Below are 13,319 nucleotides of genomic sequence, written 5' to 3'. Positions count from 1 at the left end.
GGTTGTTAAGGCTACAAGTGAGAGACAGAACATATCAATTAGTCGTGGACACTGACTGAGAAATGAACAGAGAAAAATAGCAGAATAGCAGAATAGCAGAGACGAATAGCAGAACGAGCAAGTAGAGGTCAATGTGAATTAAGACATGATGTTGAAATCAAACTAATTATAAGTTGAATAAAGTTAAAGTTAAACCTTAAAAAGATAGGCTCTGTAATGTGAGAGACGTGATAACGCAAAAAACATTATATCCAGAGTGCATAATTATATATTTATTAAAATGCATCGCTATGTACAAGGTATATAGAAAGGCAAACCATCAAAATGTACAAAAGCCAATAGAAATGTATTACCATCATAATACATGGTAATATTACAAAGGACAGAATGTTTAGTATGCAGTCAAATTAAAGCATACCAGCATGTCATTCTCTTATATTGTAAATCACTCTTGATTGACACACTTGTAAGACTACAGTGGATATTCATCACATCAGTTTCACTGAAAGTTACACTTCTTTCTCAAAACCTCATCTCATTTTTCAAATACTGTCCCATCATTTAAGTTTTGCATCCACAATGCAACCAAATGAGGTCGTATCTACTTGACATATAAAAAAGTTGATTTAAAAAAAAGTGAATGTTTAAGAGATTGTCATCGGCTTTCATGCACATTCCGAACACTTAAGACTTGGTGCTGGCAAACTAAATCATGTTTTTGTGTGTAAATGTCCTGCACAAGATGCTCCCTACCTGAAATTGGTACAATTGTCTGACTCCTCATACTTTTTCATGTTCTTGATTATATTTCTTATAATAACTTTTATTAGATTTCCTTTCAGGGAAAGAAAAAAAAAAGACTTACTTTTTATGTAGTGTTACAAACTCAATTATGTCACATTCACATGAGAAAATCCTGTTTGAGATATTGATACTATTCATGGGAGATCATTGGGCATAGAAAAAGGGTAGTGGTACAGATAAGACCATCAGTGAAGAGAACATCGTCCTCGTATGTACAGCCTCTTTGTTGACCTGATATCCTCAGCTTGGGCGTAAGTTTACCGAGATCAATCAGTGCTTCCCTCACTCAGCTGGAGTCACGAAGGGACGAGCTGGAAATGGTACTGAGCTGAATGTTAAAAATAAAACAGAGGCTGCCCACAGTCTCTTTGTAGCAGGCAGAAAGAGGGAGATGGGAAAAGAAGAGAGAGAAAGAGAGAAGGAGACCATGCCTGCCTCAGTGTGTGGGTCCAGTCTCTGTGATGTGTCCTTGGGCATCGATCCTTCTGTTGAGAATAGTTACTGCTCCAGGATATATCTTCATATGTTTAGTGCTTCCTACTTTTTGGAAGGTTTCATACTGCGTTCTAAGAAGTCACAGAGAAAAAGATACGGTTAGAGAATTATTGTGACTGCTTTGTATGACATTTGTTGGACATATGGATAAACTGACACAGTGTGCACACAGTGTCTGTGTGTGTTTGTGTGTCTCTGTGTGTGTGTGCATGCATGTATGTTTGTGTTTTTTGATGGATAAATTGACATAGTGTTGTGTGTGTTTGTCTCTTTCTCTCTCTCTATGTGTGTGTGTGTGTGTGTGTATGTGTGTGTGTGTGTGTGTGTGTGTGTGTGTGTGTGTGTGTGTGAGTGTGTGAGTGAGTGTGTGTGCATGCATGTGTGTTTACGTTCAGTACCGTTGTGAAGTGGACAATGGTGGATATGATGATGATGACGATGCCAATAACCATTGAGGCTATGCCCATGTGAAAAGCCTTCCTCCCCAGTCGCTGGGCACCATCATAGTCTTCCTCATCATAACTACTCTGGGCCTAACAGAGAGAGAGAGAGAAGGGGAGGGGGGGGGGGAGAGGAGAGAAAGAGTGAGAAACTAAGTTCAATTGAATACAATTTGCTAAAGTATTTTACAAAAAAGTGACAGATGAAAAGAGTAAGATGGTCAATATCAGGTGTTTGAACTTTGATAAACATCAAATTGGGCAAGAATGATTGCTTGTCATCAGTGGACCAAAGCAGCCCAGGGGTACATAGTGATGATGCCGGCCTCACTCCCACGCTGGTGCTGAGATCACCTCCTCAAACAGGCTCAGTGACACTGTGTCCTCTCCTCCTGTATATCACTTTTATTACTAGAACTTCAGAAGGGCAATCTTTTTCAAGTTACATATTTTTTGGGGGCTTTTTTTAATCGATAGTGCAGTGAAGAGGTGGGGAGTGGACAGGAGAAATGATATCGGGCCAGATTTGAACCTGTGTCCTCCATGGACGTCAAGCCCGAATGTGGTCGGGGCTACTGCTTGCGTCACAGTGACCCCCTCAAGTTACATATTTGAGTGCTTTTCATTTCAGTCAGTAGGTCTGCTTCAGCTGCATGTGATTGCCCTAAACCCAGTTCAGAGTAAACTGGAGCACTGTCGTCTGCCTCACTCATCTCCACATCCTTGCTTACAAACCACTGTCACGATCTCACTGTCATACCCCATCCCCTTTCTCTCTCTCTCTCTCTCTTTCTCTCTCTGTCTCTCACTTTCTTACTCTCTCTCACTATCTTACTCTCTCTCTCTCTCTCTCTCACTCTCTCTCCTTCTCTTTCTCTTTCTCTCTCTCTCTCTCTAAATCACTCTCTCTCAGTGTGTTTGCACTTTCCCATGAAGAGGCAGGTGCAATGTTGTTGTTTTTTTTCTTTACATAATCTGTGGTTATGTCAGGTGTCTGTAGAGTACGCCGATCTGCAACATTCATCCTGTTTCTCACAGCTGTGAGACCTAGACACCTTCAGACCTAGTCACACTTTGAGGCCTCAGTCAACCTGAAACCAGAAGGTGTTGCACTCTGCCACACAAACTCTGCTGGAACACTACGCAGCAGCAAGGCTCGGCTTACAGTCATGTGCGTGACAAGGCTGCAGACGAGTCTGAGACCCACGGTGCTTTCTTAGACTGGAGGCCTTCAAGTGAAGCAAGCTAGTTTTTGGGACATTAAAATATAATGAAATCTTGAAGTAGCTTATTTAGTCATTACTCATGATTTAGTAAAGTTAACTCTACTAAAGGTAACTCTACTGTTGTGTATACTTTTTCAATTTTTGTAGAAGGCCGGCAGTGCCTTTTGCAAAAGGTGTAAATGTTAGTTTCACTACCCTTTTGTAACAAAGCTCAGGTTTTTGGGGAAAGTTTTAGAGAGACAGTTTTTCCAGACGCGGAGGAGGAACACAGTTGCCTACTCATGCTGAGGCATAAAGGAAGCCTAAAAAACCACCACGCTCAGGACTCTGTGTGGGACGAAGCACTTAGGATTTCAGATTTTAGCAACTGGTGTCCATTTGTTTTCCATTTTTCATTCCACCCTTTTTTCTTATCACATATATCTTCTACATGAAACTGCTATAAGCTGTTATAGAGTCTGAGCCAAATGACCCAACAATTGCAGTTGTATCATACACAATAAATGCTGATCTTTCTCCATTCATGAGACTGTAACTTTATTTGGTATATACTTTTCATATTTAAAACAGTCCTCCACTGGAATATAGACTCAGCAACTACAAAAGCACAATAATTAAAAGAGAAATGATCATGTTTTGGTCTGCATATTTGTGTGTCCTACGCATTTGTCTGTGTGTGTGTGTGTGTGTGTGTGTGTGTGTTTATGTGTGTGTGTGCATGCATGTGAGCATGTGCCTGCATGTATGTATGTGTGTTTGTAAATGGCAGTGAGTGTAGATGTGAGGCACAAATGGAGAACCTAGCTTTGGTGGGATCTATTTTTATCTTCTGAGAGTTTTAGTGGTCTGAATCATGAGGACACGAGGCACTGCTTGGGTTTCACAGACAGGTATCCACAGTCACCCAAAGACAATTAAACTAAATGTATGGCTCTGCAATGGAAATAATGTGGCTAATTAAACTTAGGAATTTAGTCATCACAGCTCTGCCTGTGGAAACTATCCACAGAAAATATTCCTCCATACAGAATCAACCTATATATTCCATTATCATCGTTAAGCGTCCTAGCATTATACTCTCAATAGAAATGACTGTATTTGTGTAGCAGCTCTCCTTAGATGAAGCTGTAAAACTGTTATAATATCTAAGCATGCCATAGGGACAATGAAACGTACAACTACTATGACAGATGCCAGTGAGCAATACGTTCCTCATCAGCATATTGTGGATAGCTCAACCCACATGAACCATGCAGCCCTACCATCATAGAGAACACCAGGGCCACAATGTTGATGGGCCAGGCAGGACAGAAGCAGGTGAAGATGGTCAGGAAGATGTAGTTCTTCAGCGGCGGAGGCTCCTGAGCTTCCCCAAGTCGGGGGTCTGCAAGTCCACGGTCTGTGCTGCCATGTCCCGCACTCCCACTCAAGGACTGCTTCATCTTTTTCTCCGTCTGCGCAGCTCCTGGGCTCATGGCTGGAGGTATCCAAAGGAAAGGAACGGAGAGGAGAGGATCGTTGGCGTAGATGGATCAGTAGGAATGACCAGTAAAGCTCAGACGTTGAATCGGAGCAGGCGGCTGGAAAAAGCAACTGGACGAGAGAGGAGGAAAAAATTAGTGCGCGTGCGGGGAGGTGTGAGAAGAGAGGGAGATAGAAAGTGAAGAGGAGGAAGAGTGTTGGGTTGTGAGAAAGGAGGGAACAGCAGAGGAGTGCAATGGGAGATGACCTATTTCTTTGAGGGGGTGAACCTTACCCCTTGAGTGTGTGTGTGTGTGTGTGTGTGTGAGAGCGCGAGAGAGAGAGTGAGAGAGAGAGAGAGAGAGAGAGAATGTCAATTTCATCCACATAAGTGGAAGTAACTGAGAGGAAATTACTAACATACCCTCCCAGTATTGATGACCCTTTATGTCAAACCTCAGATAACACTGATAATTCATGTATGATTAAAAAAGATCTTAACATAAACAAATTAAATGTAATGTTAGGCTACAGTGCTGGGAATGTAGTTGTGTTTTTTTATTTTAAGAAACAGCATCCATGGAACTCTTTTGTAAGGGGTCTACTAATAACAAGATTGACTGCTAGAGCCCACAAAGAAATGTCTCATAATATGGAGTTTAAAGCTGCAAGTGAGATTATATGCAAATTATGTTCAAAACAATGGGAGCGAAAAAGAGATATTACAAAATATTATTGAAGCATCTGAAATCCAAAACAATAGCCTACACATATCCATAAAAAACACCCAAATCAACTAGCTACCGAATTCACTTCTACAGGTGGAGCGTTAACAATTAAACAATTAAAAAGTGTACGACATAATGTTGTATCTAAATCTGCAGTCATGGACGTTCCAAAACATTTTATGTTGACATTTGACCAAGAGAATGCATTGGTGGAATGAAAGTAGCGGTAAGTCAGACTGACACACGGATGCTGTGGTACTTTCAGATGTCTTAAAGGAAACTGCGCTTTTGCTGAGTCGTTACTGGTGCTCTTCTATCGGGGAAGCGACAGTTGATGCCATTTTCACGAATCTCAAATGCCATTTCGAATTATAAGGTGAACTGATGCAGTAAAATTCATCAAATGATTTCATTCAGCGCTATAGTTTTACTCTGGGGTACCTTCGATCGCTTTGGTAAGTGTTGATGATAATACAAACTATTTGGCACAGTAACGAAAGTACAGTGAAAGTAAATTATACAAATGTTGATGATACAATGTACCTGACTTTCTTTTATTGACTGTCATCTTATCTTTTTCAGGGTCTGCCTATGAAGTGTCTGTTCGTCAGACCCCACACGTTATAAATGTTGCCGAGGGCGCAAACGACAACATCACCTGTCATTTTGATATTCCAGATAATACCCTTGTTAAAATGCGCGTCACCTGGAAAAAAGATAATGGAACCAACGTACATTTTGAGACCATGGAATTACGCCATTCAAATACTTCTTCAAGTGTTCTGCAGTTTCACTCATTGCTTCGGAATCAGAGCGGGTTGTACACGTGTGAAGTGGAGATTGATATACCTAAACTCTGGAAGGGTCAAGGAAATGGCACCTATGTTATAGTCACTGGTAAGGCAGTTCATTATTTTTCAGACAGGCCTCTGGTCCATTCACAAAAATGTGTCAAGGTAATGGTGAAAATGCCTGAAGTCACACTCAATTTGTCCATTTTGTGTATGGCAGGCAGGAATATTTGTTTTGTAGTTTACATATGTATATGAAAGCTTTACACTTTTGAGGAACTAACACTCACCCTCTGAAGGGTGAGGAATTCACCCTCTGGAGAACTCACCTTAAGACAAAAATATTGTAAATTTAATTTAAGGGAGAGGTCAAAATAAAGTTATTGAAATAAAGTAATTGTGTGTGTGTGTACATGCGTGTACATGTAAGTGTGTGTCTGTGTGTGAGAGAGAGAGAGATTAAGAGGGATGAAAAGATGTGTGTGTTTGTGTGTGTGTGTGTGTGAGAGAGAGAGAGTGAGAGGGGACAGGATAAATTGGGACAGGATAGCACACAAATGTGTATGTCAAGTGAACACATCCATATGGTGAGACAAGAACCTTTTATCACACAGTTGGTAGATTAAATATAGCAGTAATATACTAAAATGTTCCAACCAATAGACTTCAGATGCCAAACTTGAAAATCATTTATTAGGAGTTTTGCATGTTTTAAAGAGACATTGTTTATATGTGTGAAAGGAAAAATAAAATTACGTGAGCCCGTGATAGATTCCAGAGGTTCTCACTCCTGTTACAGAGTTTAGGCTCTGAGTAGTTTCCATCTTTTCCTGCTCTGCCTTTCTGACTGAACTAAGCAGTGGGAATCTTGATTAACTGAATACACCTGACCTAGTTAATCATAAGAACCTTAAGGTGTGTTTGAGGGAGGGATAGAAAGAAGATGTTTTCCTACAGAAAAGAGGCTTGACAACCCCTGATCTACGCACCACTCTATTCAGTACACTGACAGAATGTGGGCGGGTGACTTGAAGTAGCCTGAACACTTGTCGGCGATAGGCGACATATCTGCAAGTACCCACTCCTGGCTATTACAAATGCCGTTTCACGTGCCCCCAAATACAGCACTTTGACATTATCAGTTCGATAAAGGATTTTTTTAACGCTGTGTTTTGTTGTCTACAATTTTGTATGCTTTTGGTAACTCTATTCAAATGCCACGATTTTGCGCGGATCTGTGGAACTATGCGTCTATTAATGATTTTTTATCCTCTCTTCTGAATGAAGGATTGTTGTGATATTCTCTTATCTTTTCACAGATGGAATTACTGTTCGTCAGGAGCCGCACAACTTGCAGGTTTCTGAAGGTGCAAGTGTGAATATGACCTGTAATTTCAGCATCCAAACTGTACGTAATTACACAATGTTGGCGAACGTAACCTGGATTAGAATAGATGACAAGCGATCGAAGGTCCATTTTGAAAGGATAAACTCTCAACTGGCTGCCTCTTCAAGTCTACAGCTTCCTTCAATGCGTTTGAATGACAGTGGTTTGTACATATGTGAAGTGGACATCGTATCACCAAAGCTCTTGAAGGGCAAGGGGAACGGCACTCACATTGTGGTGACAGGTAGGCACCGTTCAGAAATGTTTGCATTAGGCACTTCCTTTCTTAGATAAGCCATTGTTTCTTTTACAGCTATAGGATGTGACTGAAAGTGAAAATTATGTTTCACCGACATTTCAGACGAGCATGAATATGTGGGCCAGCTGAGCGATGAATTAATTATTGTAGTTTTTAAAGTCTTTAAAGACATATTTCTTGAGATTGGATGTGTGAAAACAATCTCGCAATTACTAATAACGTGAGTTTCATATGGTTCATCATCCATAGCAATCAAACCCGGGTGGCCAGGCAACCTGGCAGCTGCAGGTGTTAGCCTGTTTGGTCTGCTGGCGATCATGGTTGTAATAGCCATAATATCCAAAAAACGTCGAGGTATTTGGAAACATTTTACCAAATGTTACAAACATTTCTTTATATTTAGTTCCATTTGTAATACCATTCCATGTATAATACTTATACACTTCTGGAACGTGTCCTTAGGTCTATATGAGTAGAAAAACTACTGACAATTCTTTTTTGTCTTCAGGAAACAGCCAGGTCAGTGTGAACAGAGCAGAAAATGATCAACAGGTAAGTTGCTAACAGTATAACTGTAATATAGTTGCTGTTTTATGCCCTTTAGGCAGACTTCATCTGTTTGACTGCTTCCATGTCTATGATAATATTTTGTCCACTTGTAAATGGTCAGCTGATAAAAAATACTAAAACATGCTGCAAAGTAGTATATCTAATGTACATCTCCACAGATTGGTATGTGGTGACACGCATGTAGGCTGTAGATCACAAGCAACTTTTAACCTATGATTTAAATAACTGATCCAAAATGGTCTTTAGGCTGAGGTCCCCGAGGTTACTTATGCATCTATCAACAATCAAAGGTCTCACAGCTCTAAAAACCGACAGGTACGTTCACTACAAACACATAGTAGATTACAGTCTGAACTGAAAGATAAGTAATAGCAGACATCTGCTTCATGGGCGAAATCTGTTTGAATGCTTCAATGTCTATGATAATATTTCGTCCACTCGTAAATTATCAGCTGATCAAAACTGCTAAAACATATTTCACAATAGCATATCTAATGTAAAATCTCCACAGATTGGTATGCGGGGACAGACATGTAGGCTATTGATCACAAGCAACTGTAGACCTATGATTTAAATAACTGATCCAAAATGGTCTTTAGGTTGAGGTCGCTGAGGTTACTTATGCATCCATCAATAATCAAAGGACCCACAGCTCTAAAAACCAACAGGTATGTTCACTACGTACTTACATCGGATACCGATGTCAGGCCTACAGTCTGAACTAAAAGATATGTAATAGCAGACATTTGCTCTGTGAGTGATATTTATAATGGTAGGCAATGTGAGCACAGGCATAGTCTTATTTCAGTCTACATTGAATGGCAATGTAATCATCTAATTAGTTGTGTATATGCTTGAATCACAGAGGATGGAGGACAAAAAACAGGGCCAGGATTCCACTAACGAGGAGCAAGTTCTCTATTCTGCTATCCGAATAAAACATCCAGATTAGATGAGCCATCATCACATCACATCTTTTCTACAGTGATAAAATAGCCAGTGTGTTTGTGAAATTATGTGAATGTAAATAGCTGACATGAAATGGGCTTTAAATATTTTATTCATAAATACTATAATAGTAAACAAGAAAGAGAGAGCTGTTTATGTATGAATAGGTAGGAGCTTGTCTAGACACTAGATGAATGTGAATTGAAGATATCTCATTCTGATGTAATTCAAGGTCTAGGCTCTGTCAAGCGCTTAGAGACTATTTCAATTGTTACTGTCACTATATAAATAAAACTGAAATCGAAAATTGAAAGCAATACACCTTTGAGGAATTAAAACTTTAAGGAATTCCCCCTCTGAAGAACTCACCTTAAGAGTAAAAAACAGCATGTGGGCCACAGTAACCACTGTGATTACAAGATTATGTTTTTCCCATCCAATTCTGGAGATTGTTCAGGTTAAGAGGCAAACCTATTTTGCTACAGGTACCTTGTATGACAAGATAAAAGAAGAGTTTGCAAAATGATTTTCATGTTTTCCAAAAATATTGTAAATTAAGTTTGAGGGAGAGGTGAAAATAAAATGATTGAAAAAAAGTTATTGCGTATTTGTGCGTGTCTCTCTGTGTGTGTATGTGTGTGTGTGTGTGTGTGTGTGTGTGTGGGTGTGTGTGTGTGTGTGTGTGTGTGCGTGCACGCATGTATGTGTGTGTGTGTGAGAGTGAGAGAGATGAAAAGGTGTGTGTGTGAGAGAGAGATAGATAAAAAGGTGTGTGTGACAGAAAGAGAGGGTGTGGGATAGAGATGTAAAGAAAGAGTCTGGGTATCTTATAATGTTGGTATGAGATACACTAGAGACTAATTAAACCTACTGAGAGGCTGACGGTGCAGCATGAAGACACCAGTCTTTGATGAAAGCCTGAGTGAGGGCTCCTAACCACATGGGATGGTCACTGTTGTGTTTCTCATGCACGCCTGCATCTATAAGTAGGAAGCCAAAGTTATTTGGTTTACAGTGGAACAACCACACAGCTCAAAGGCAGACATATCAAACCTGCTAAGCAACTGGTTGAGGTTAAGATGCACGTTCATATTTTTCCCCTTGCTCGAGATTTGAGCGCTGCTCATCATAAATGACAAGCAGCTACTCAGTTCACATGGAGAAGATTAGAACCAATTGGGGACAGGATAGCACACAAATGTGTATGTCAAGTCAACGCGTCTGTGTGCAAGACAAAGTTGTGCCTAAACGCCCCAGAGAGTGGCAGTTGCAACAAGAGCTAAATTCACAGTTAGCACTGATTATCCTCTTGTAACAGATTAGACCCTCACTGGCCCATGATACTCTCACACACGGTACAAACACACACTGCTAACCCCCCCCCCTAGCTTCCACCAACACTGCCTCCGTGCCAACTACTTGGCATATCTAGTACGCCATCCCTCCCTGAAGCACCACCCCTTGCCGATCGGACATGGATGGGAGTTGGTGGATGGTCATTGTCGCCCTGTCCGCTACACACAACCTGCTCTTCCAACTCATCAACCTGCATCAAGGCCAGTTGAAGACAGCGAGGAAGATGAGAGCGAGTATGATTGTGATGACAAGAGAAATGATGATGTGCAGAGTAGGCGATGGGATTCATCGGATAGTGGTGATTTAGATTCTAGTGAGGCAGAATGCTCTGATTTGGACTAATCTTATATATCAATGTAGATCAATTATTGACTAGATCAATTATGGACACCTGGACACGGACATTTTTATGCAAGTCTAGGAGCTTAACCTGACACATAGATTTAAAAGTTTCACCACATCTGCTTGATGGAGTGTGACACATTACTGTGGGCGCTATGAGTAGGGGGGCACCAGACTGCAGCAAGCCAGAAGGTGCTGAACAAAGGCACCCATCTTTCAAAAACCCACAAGCGTGACAAGTGACAAATGGCATGCGCGTTGTTGCATTCTTCACTGCAAATTAGTGCATGAGTGACTGACAAACTTATACATGTATGTATCCCGCAGGTCCTCAAACGGAGCTTGTCTCGCCATGCAAAACTTTGATTTTGTTTATCTTCCTGTTCTCGTCTGTTCTTAGTAGCTTAAATGATGAGCATTATAGACTGTACACCTGCCTGTGTAGTGCATTGCAGCAATGATAGAAAGAGGTGTGAATTTATTTAAAATAAAGTCATTTTTACTCTCCCTTCTAGCCTTCAGAGGAGATGGGTTTCTGCTATTCTTTTTACCATCTGAAAGTTAACTGTCATGGTCAGCTAATAGAGCAACACTTACTGCTCATTAGTACTATTACTATTACTTCTACTACTAATACAACTACATATCAGCAGTGTTATTCCATCGACAGTCCTAAACGTGTTATGCTTGGATTTGACCAGGGGTGCCCGGGCCATACGGCAGTAGCACCACGTCATCGCACTTTATCTCATGGACATAACTCAAGACCCTGTCACTAATTTCAAGTTAGAGAGGTAAAAGAGTGAAAGCAAAGTAGTTTATAATTAAAGCATAAAATAAGAGAAAATAGAGAACCGAATGCAGTTGTATGGGAAGAGGTTCTATGTAGAGCAAGTCTAGTCGCTGGATTAAAAACTTTGTGCAAAACTGCTAGATGAAATGAGAGCCATGTCTGTGTAGGCTATGAGGCTTCGACTGCAGCAAGACAGAAGGAACAATGGGACACATCTTTGAAAAACCCACAAGTGTGCAAAGGTGTGTCTGATCTCCTTCCATGTAGCCCACAGGATGTGTATTCACACGCACACAACTGCTTTTGGTTTCTCTCCTGTGTCCTCTGTTCACTGTCTGAAAAGATGATAGTTTTATTTTAGTCAGACAGTATCTATGCAGTGCATCAGAGCAATAACAGGTGCTTCATTTATTAAAAATAAAGTATTTTTCCATCCCTTTGGTGAGTGTCTGACTTCAACCTTTAAGTTGGGTTTGATCATTGCTTCATGCTTATTGAACTGAGAGGTGCACAGTTAGTTGCTGGAAGGATGCAAGATGCAGTCAGATGCGGTAGTGGAGTCTGGGCGGGTGACTCGAAGTAGCCTGTTTGTTAAATTATGCTAATTTTAATAGCTGACATGATATTGCCTTTAAATATTTTACTGATAAATACTATAATAGTAAACAAGAAATAGAGAGCTGTTTGTGTATGAATAGGTTGGCACTTGTCTAGACTCTAGATGAATGTGAATTGAAGATATCTTATTCTTATTATTCAGGGTCTAGGCTTTGTCAAGCGCTTAGAGACTATTTCAATTGTTACTGGCACTATATAAATAAAACTGAAATTGAAAATTGAAAGCTCTACACTTTTGAGGAACTAACACTTTAAGGAATTCACCCTCTGAAGAACTCACCTTAAGAGTATGAAACAGCATGTGGGCCACATAAAAATATAAGGAAATAAAACTACCAAGATGCCTTCAGAATCAGAGATCCTGTCCTCCCCCGTGATAGATTCCAGAGGTTCATTTTTCCTGCTCTGCCCATCTGACTGAGCTAAGCAGTGGGAATCTTGATTAACTGAATAACTGATTTGGTTAAGCATAAGAATCTTAAGGTGTGCACGAGGGAGGGATAGATAGATATTTTTCCGTGCAGAGAAGAGGCTTGACAACCCCTGATCCAGTGCACTGTATTCAGTACACAGACAGAATGTTTAGCACTGGCCTGGCAGCGTTTCACATTGGCCAGCAGAGGGAGGCAGGGGCCAAGCCTGACAAAAGGCTGATACTGAGCAAGTCTGATTGTAATATTACTGTACCTTAATCTTTCCTTGATTTTTGTCTCCCAAGATACAAGAGTCAACTCAATTCATTTTCTCCCTTTCCCCCTAAAAACAACTGCGCTTCTGCCAGAGCATCTCATGTACCCTTCTGTGTGAAAGACAAAGCTGTGCCTAAAAGCCCCAGAGAGAGTGGCAGTTGCAACAAGAGCCAAATTTACAGTTGCCACATTATCCTCTTGTAACAGATTAGACCCTGACTTGCCTATGATACTCACACACACACACACACACATGGTACAAACACACACCGCTGATAACCGCTGCTACCCCCCCCCCCCCCCAAAAAAAATAACCTGCAATCAGCTCAAGGAGAGCTGTGCCTCAGATGACTATTGAACTGAGAGGCGCACAGTTACTTGCTGGAAGGATGCAATATGTAGTCAGATGCGG

The 13,319-nt window shown here is 40.8% G+C and overlaps 2 protein-coding genes across 2 annotated transcripts; one reads left to right on the top strand and one right to left on the bottom strand.

Moving 5' to 3' along the window:
- Positions 1-257: 257 nt before the first annotated feature.
- On the bottom strand, positions 258-4,744 carry LOC105899088 (transmembrane protein 233). Its single transcript, XM_012826223.3, has 3 exons — positions 4,228-4,744; positions 1,698-1,832; positions 258-1,370 (listed from the first exon to the last, which is right to left on the bottom strand). The coding sequence occupies exons 1-3, from the start codon at positions 4,438-4,440 to the stop codon at positions 1,359-1,361; spliced, it is 360 nt and encodes a 119-aa protein (XP_012681677.1). The 5' UTR covers positions 4,441-4,744; the 3' UTR covers positions 258-1,358.
- A 711-nt stretch (positions 4,745-5,455) lies between these two features.
- Positions 5,456-7,815, top strand: LOC122132979. The gene is made up of 4 exons (XM_042708110.1): positions 5,456-5,609; positions 5,737-6,051; positions 7,265-7,576; positions 7,694-7,815. The coding sequence occupies exons 1-4, from the start codon at positions 5,558-5,560 to the stop codon at positions 7,813-7,815; spliced, it is 801 nt and encodes a 266-aa protein (XP_042564044.1). The 5' UTR covers positions 5,456-5,557.
- Positions 7,816-13,319: the final 5,504 nt, after the last annotated feature.

The sequence above is a fragment of the Clupea harengus genome, chromosome 7, assembly GCF_900700415.2.
Source record: "Clupea harengus chromosome 7, Ch_v2.0.2, whole genome shotgun sequence".
Taxonomy (NCBI): Eukaryota; Metazoa; Chordata; class Actinopteri; order Clupeiformes; family Clupeidae; genus Clupea; species Clupea harengus.
Note: the sequence above shows the minus strand (reverse complement) of the source record. Positions and strands in the feature narration are given on the sequence as shown.

Excerpts from the sequence above, each read along its gene's own strand:
- LOC105899088 (XM_012826223.3), bottom strand. The coding sequence starts at position 4,440 with ATGAGCCCAGGAGCTGCGCAGACGGAGAAAAAGATGAAGCAGTCCTTG. Across the intron at positions 1,833-4,227 it reads CCCTGGTGTTCTCTATGATG|GCCCAGAGTAGTTATGATGA; the intron begins GTAGGGCTGCAT and ends TCTCTCTGTTAG.
- LOC122132979 (XM_042708110.1), top strand. The coding sequence starts at position 5,558 with ATGATTTCATTCAGCGCTATAGTTTTACTCTGGGGTACCTTCGATCGC. Across the intron at positions 5,610-5,736 it reads GGGTACCTTCGATCGCTTTG|GGTCTGCCTATGAAGTGTCT; the intron begins GTAAGTGTTGAT and ends TATCTTTTTCAG. Across the intron at positions 7,577-7,693 it reads CACTCACATTGTGGTGACAG|ACGAGCATGAATATGTGGGC; the intron begins GTAGGCACCGTT and ends CCGACATTTCAG.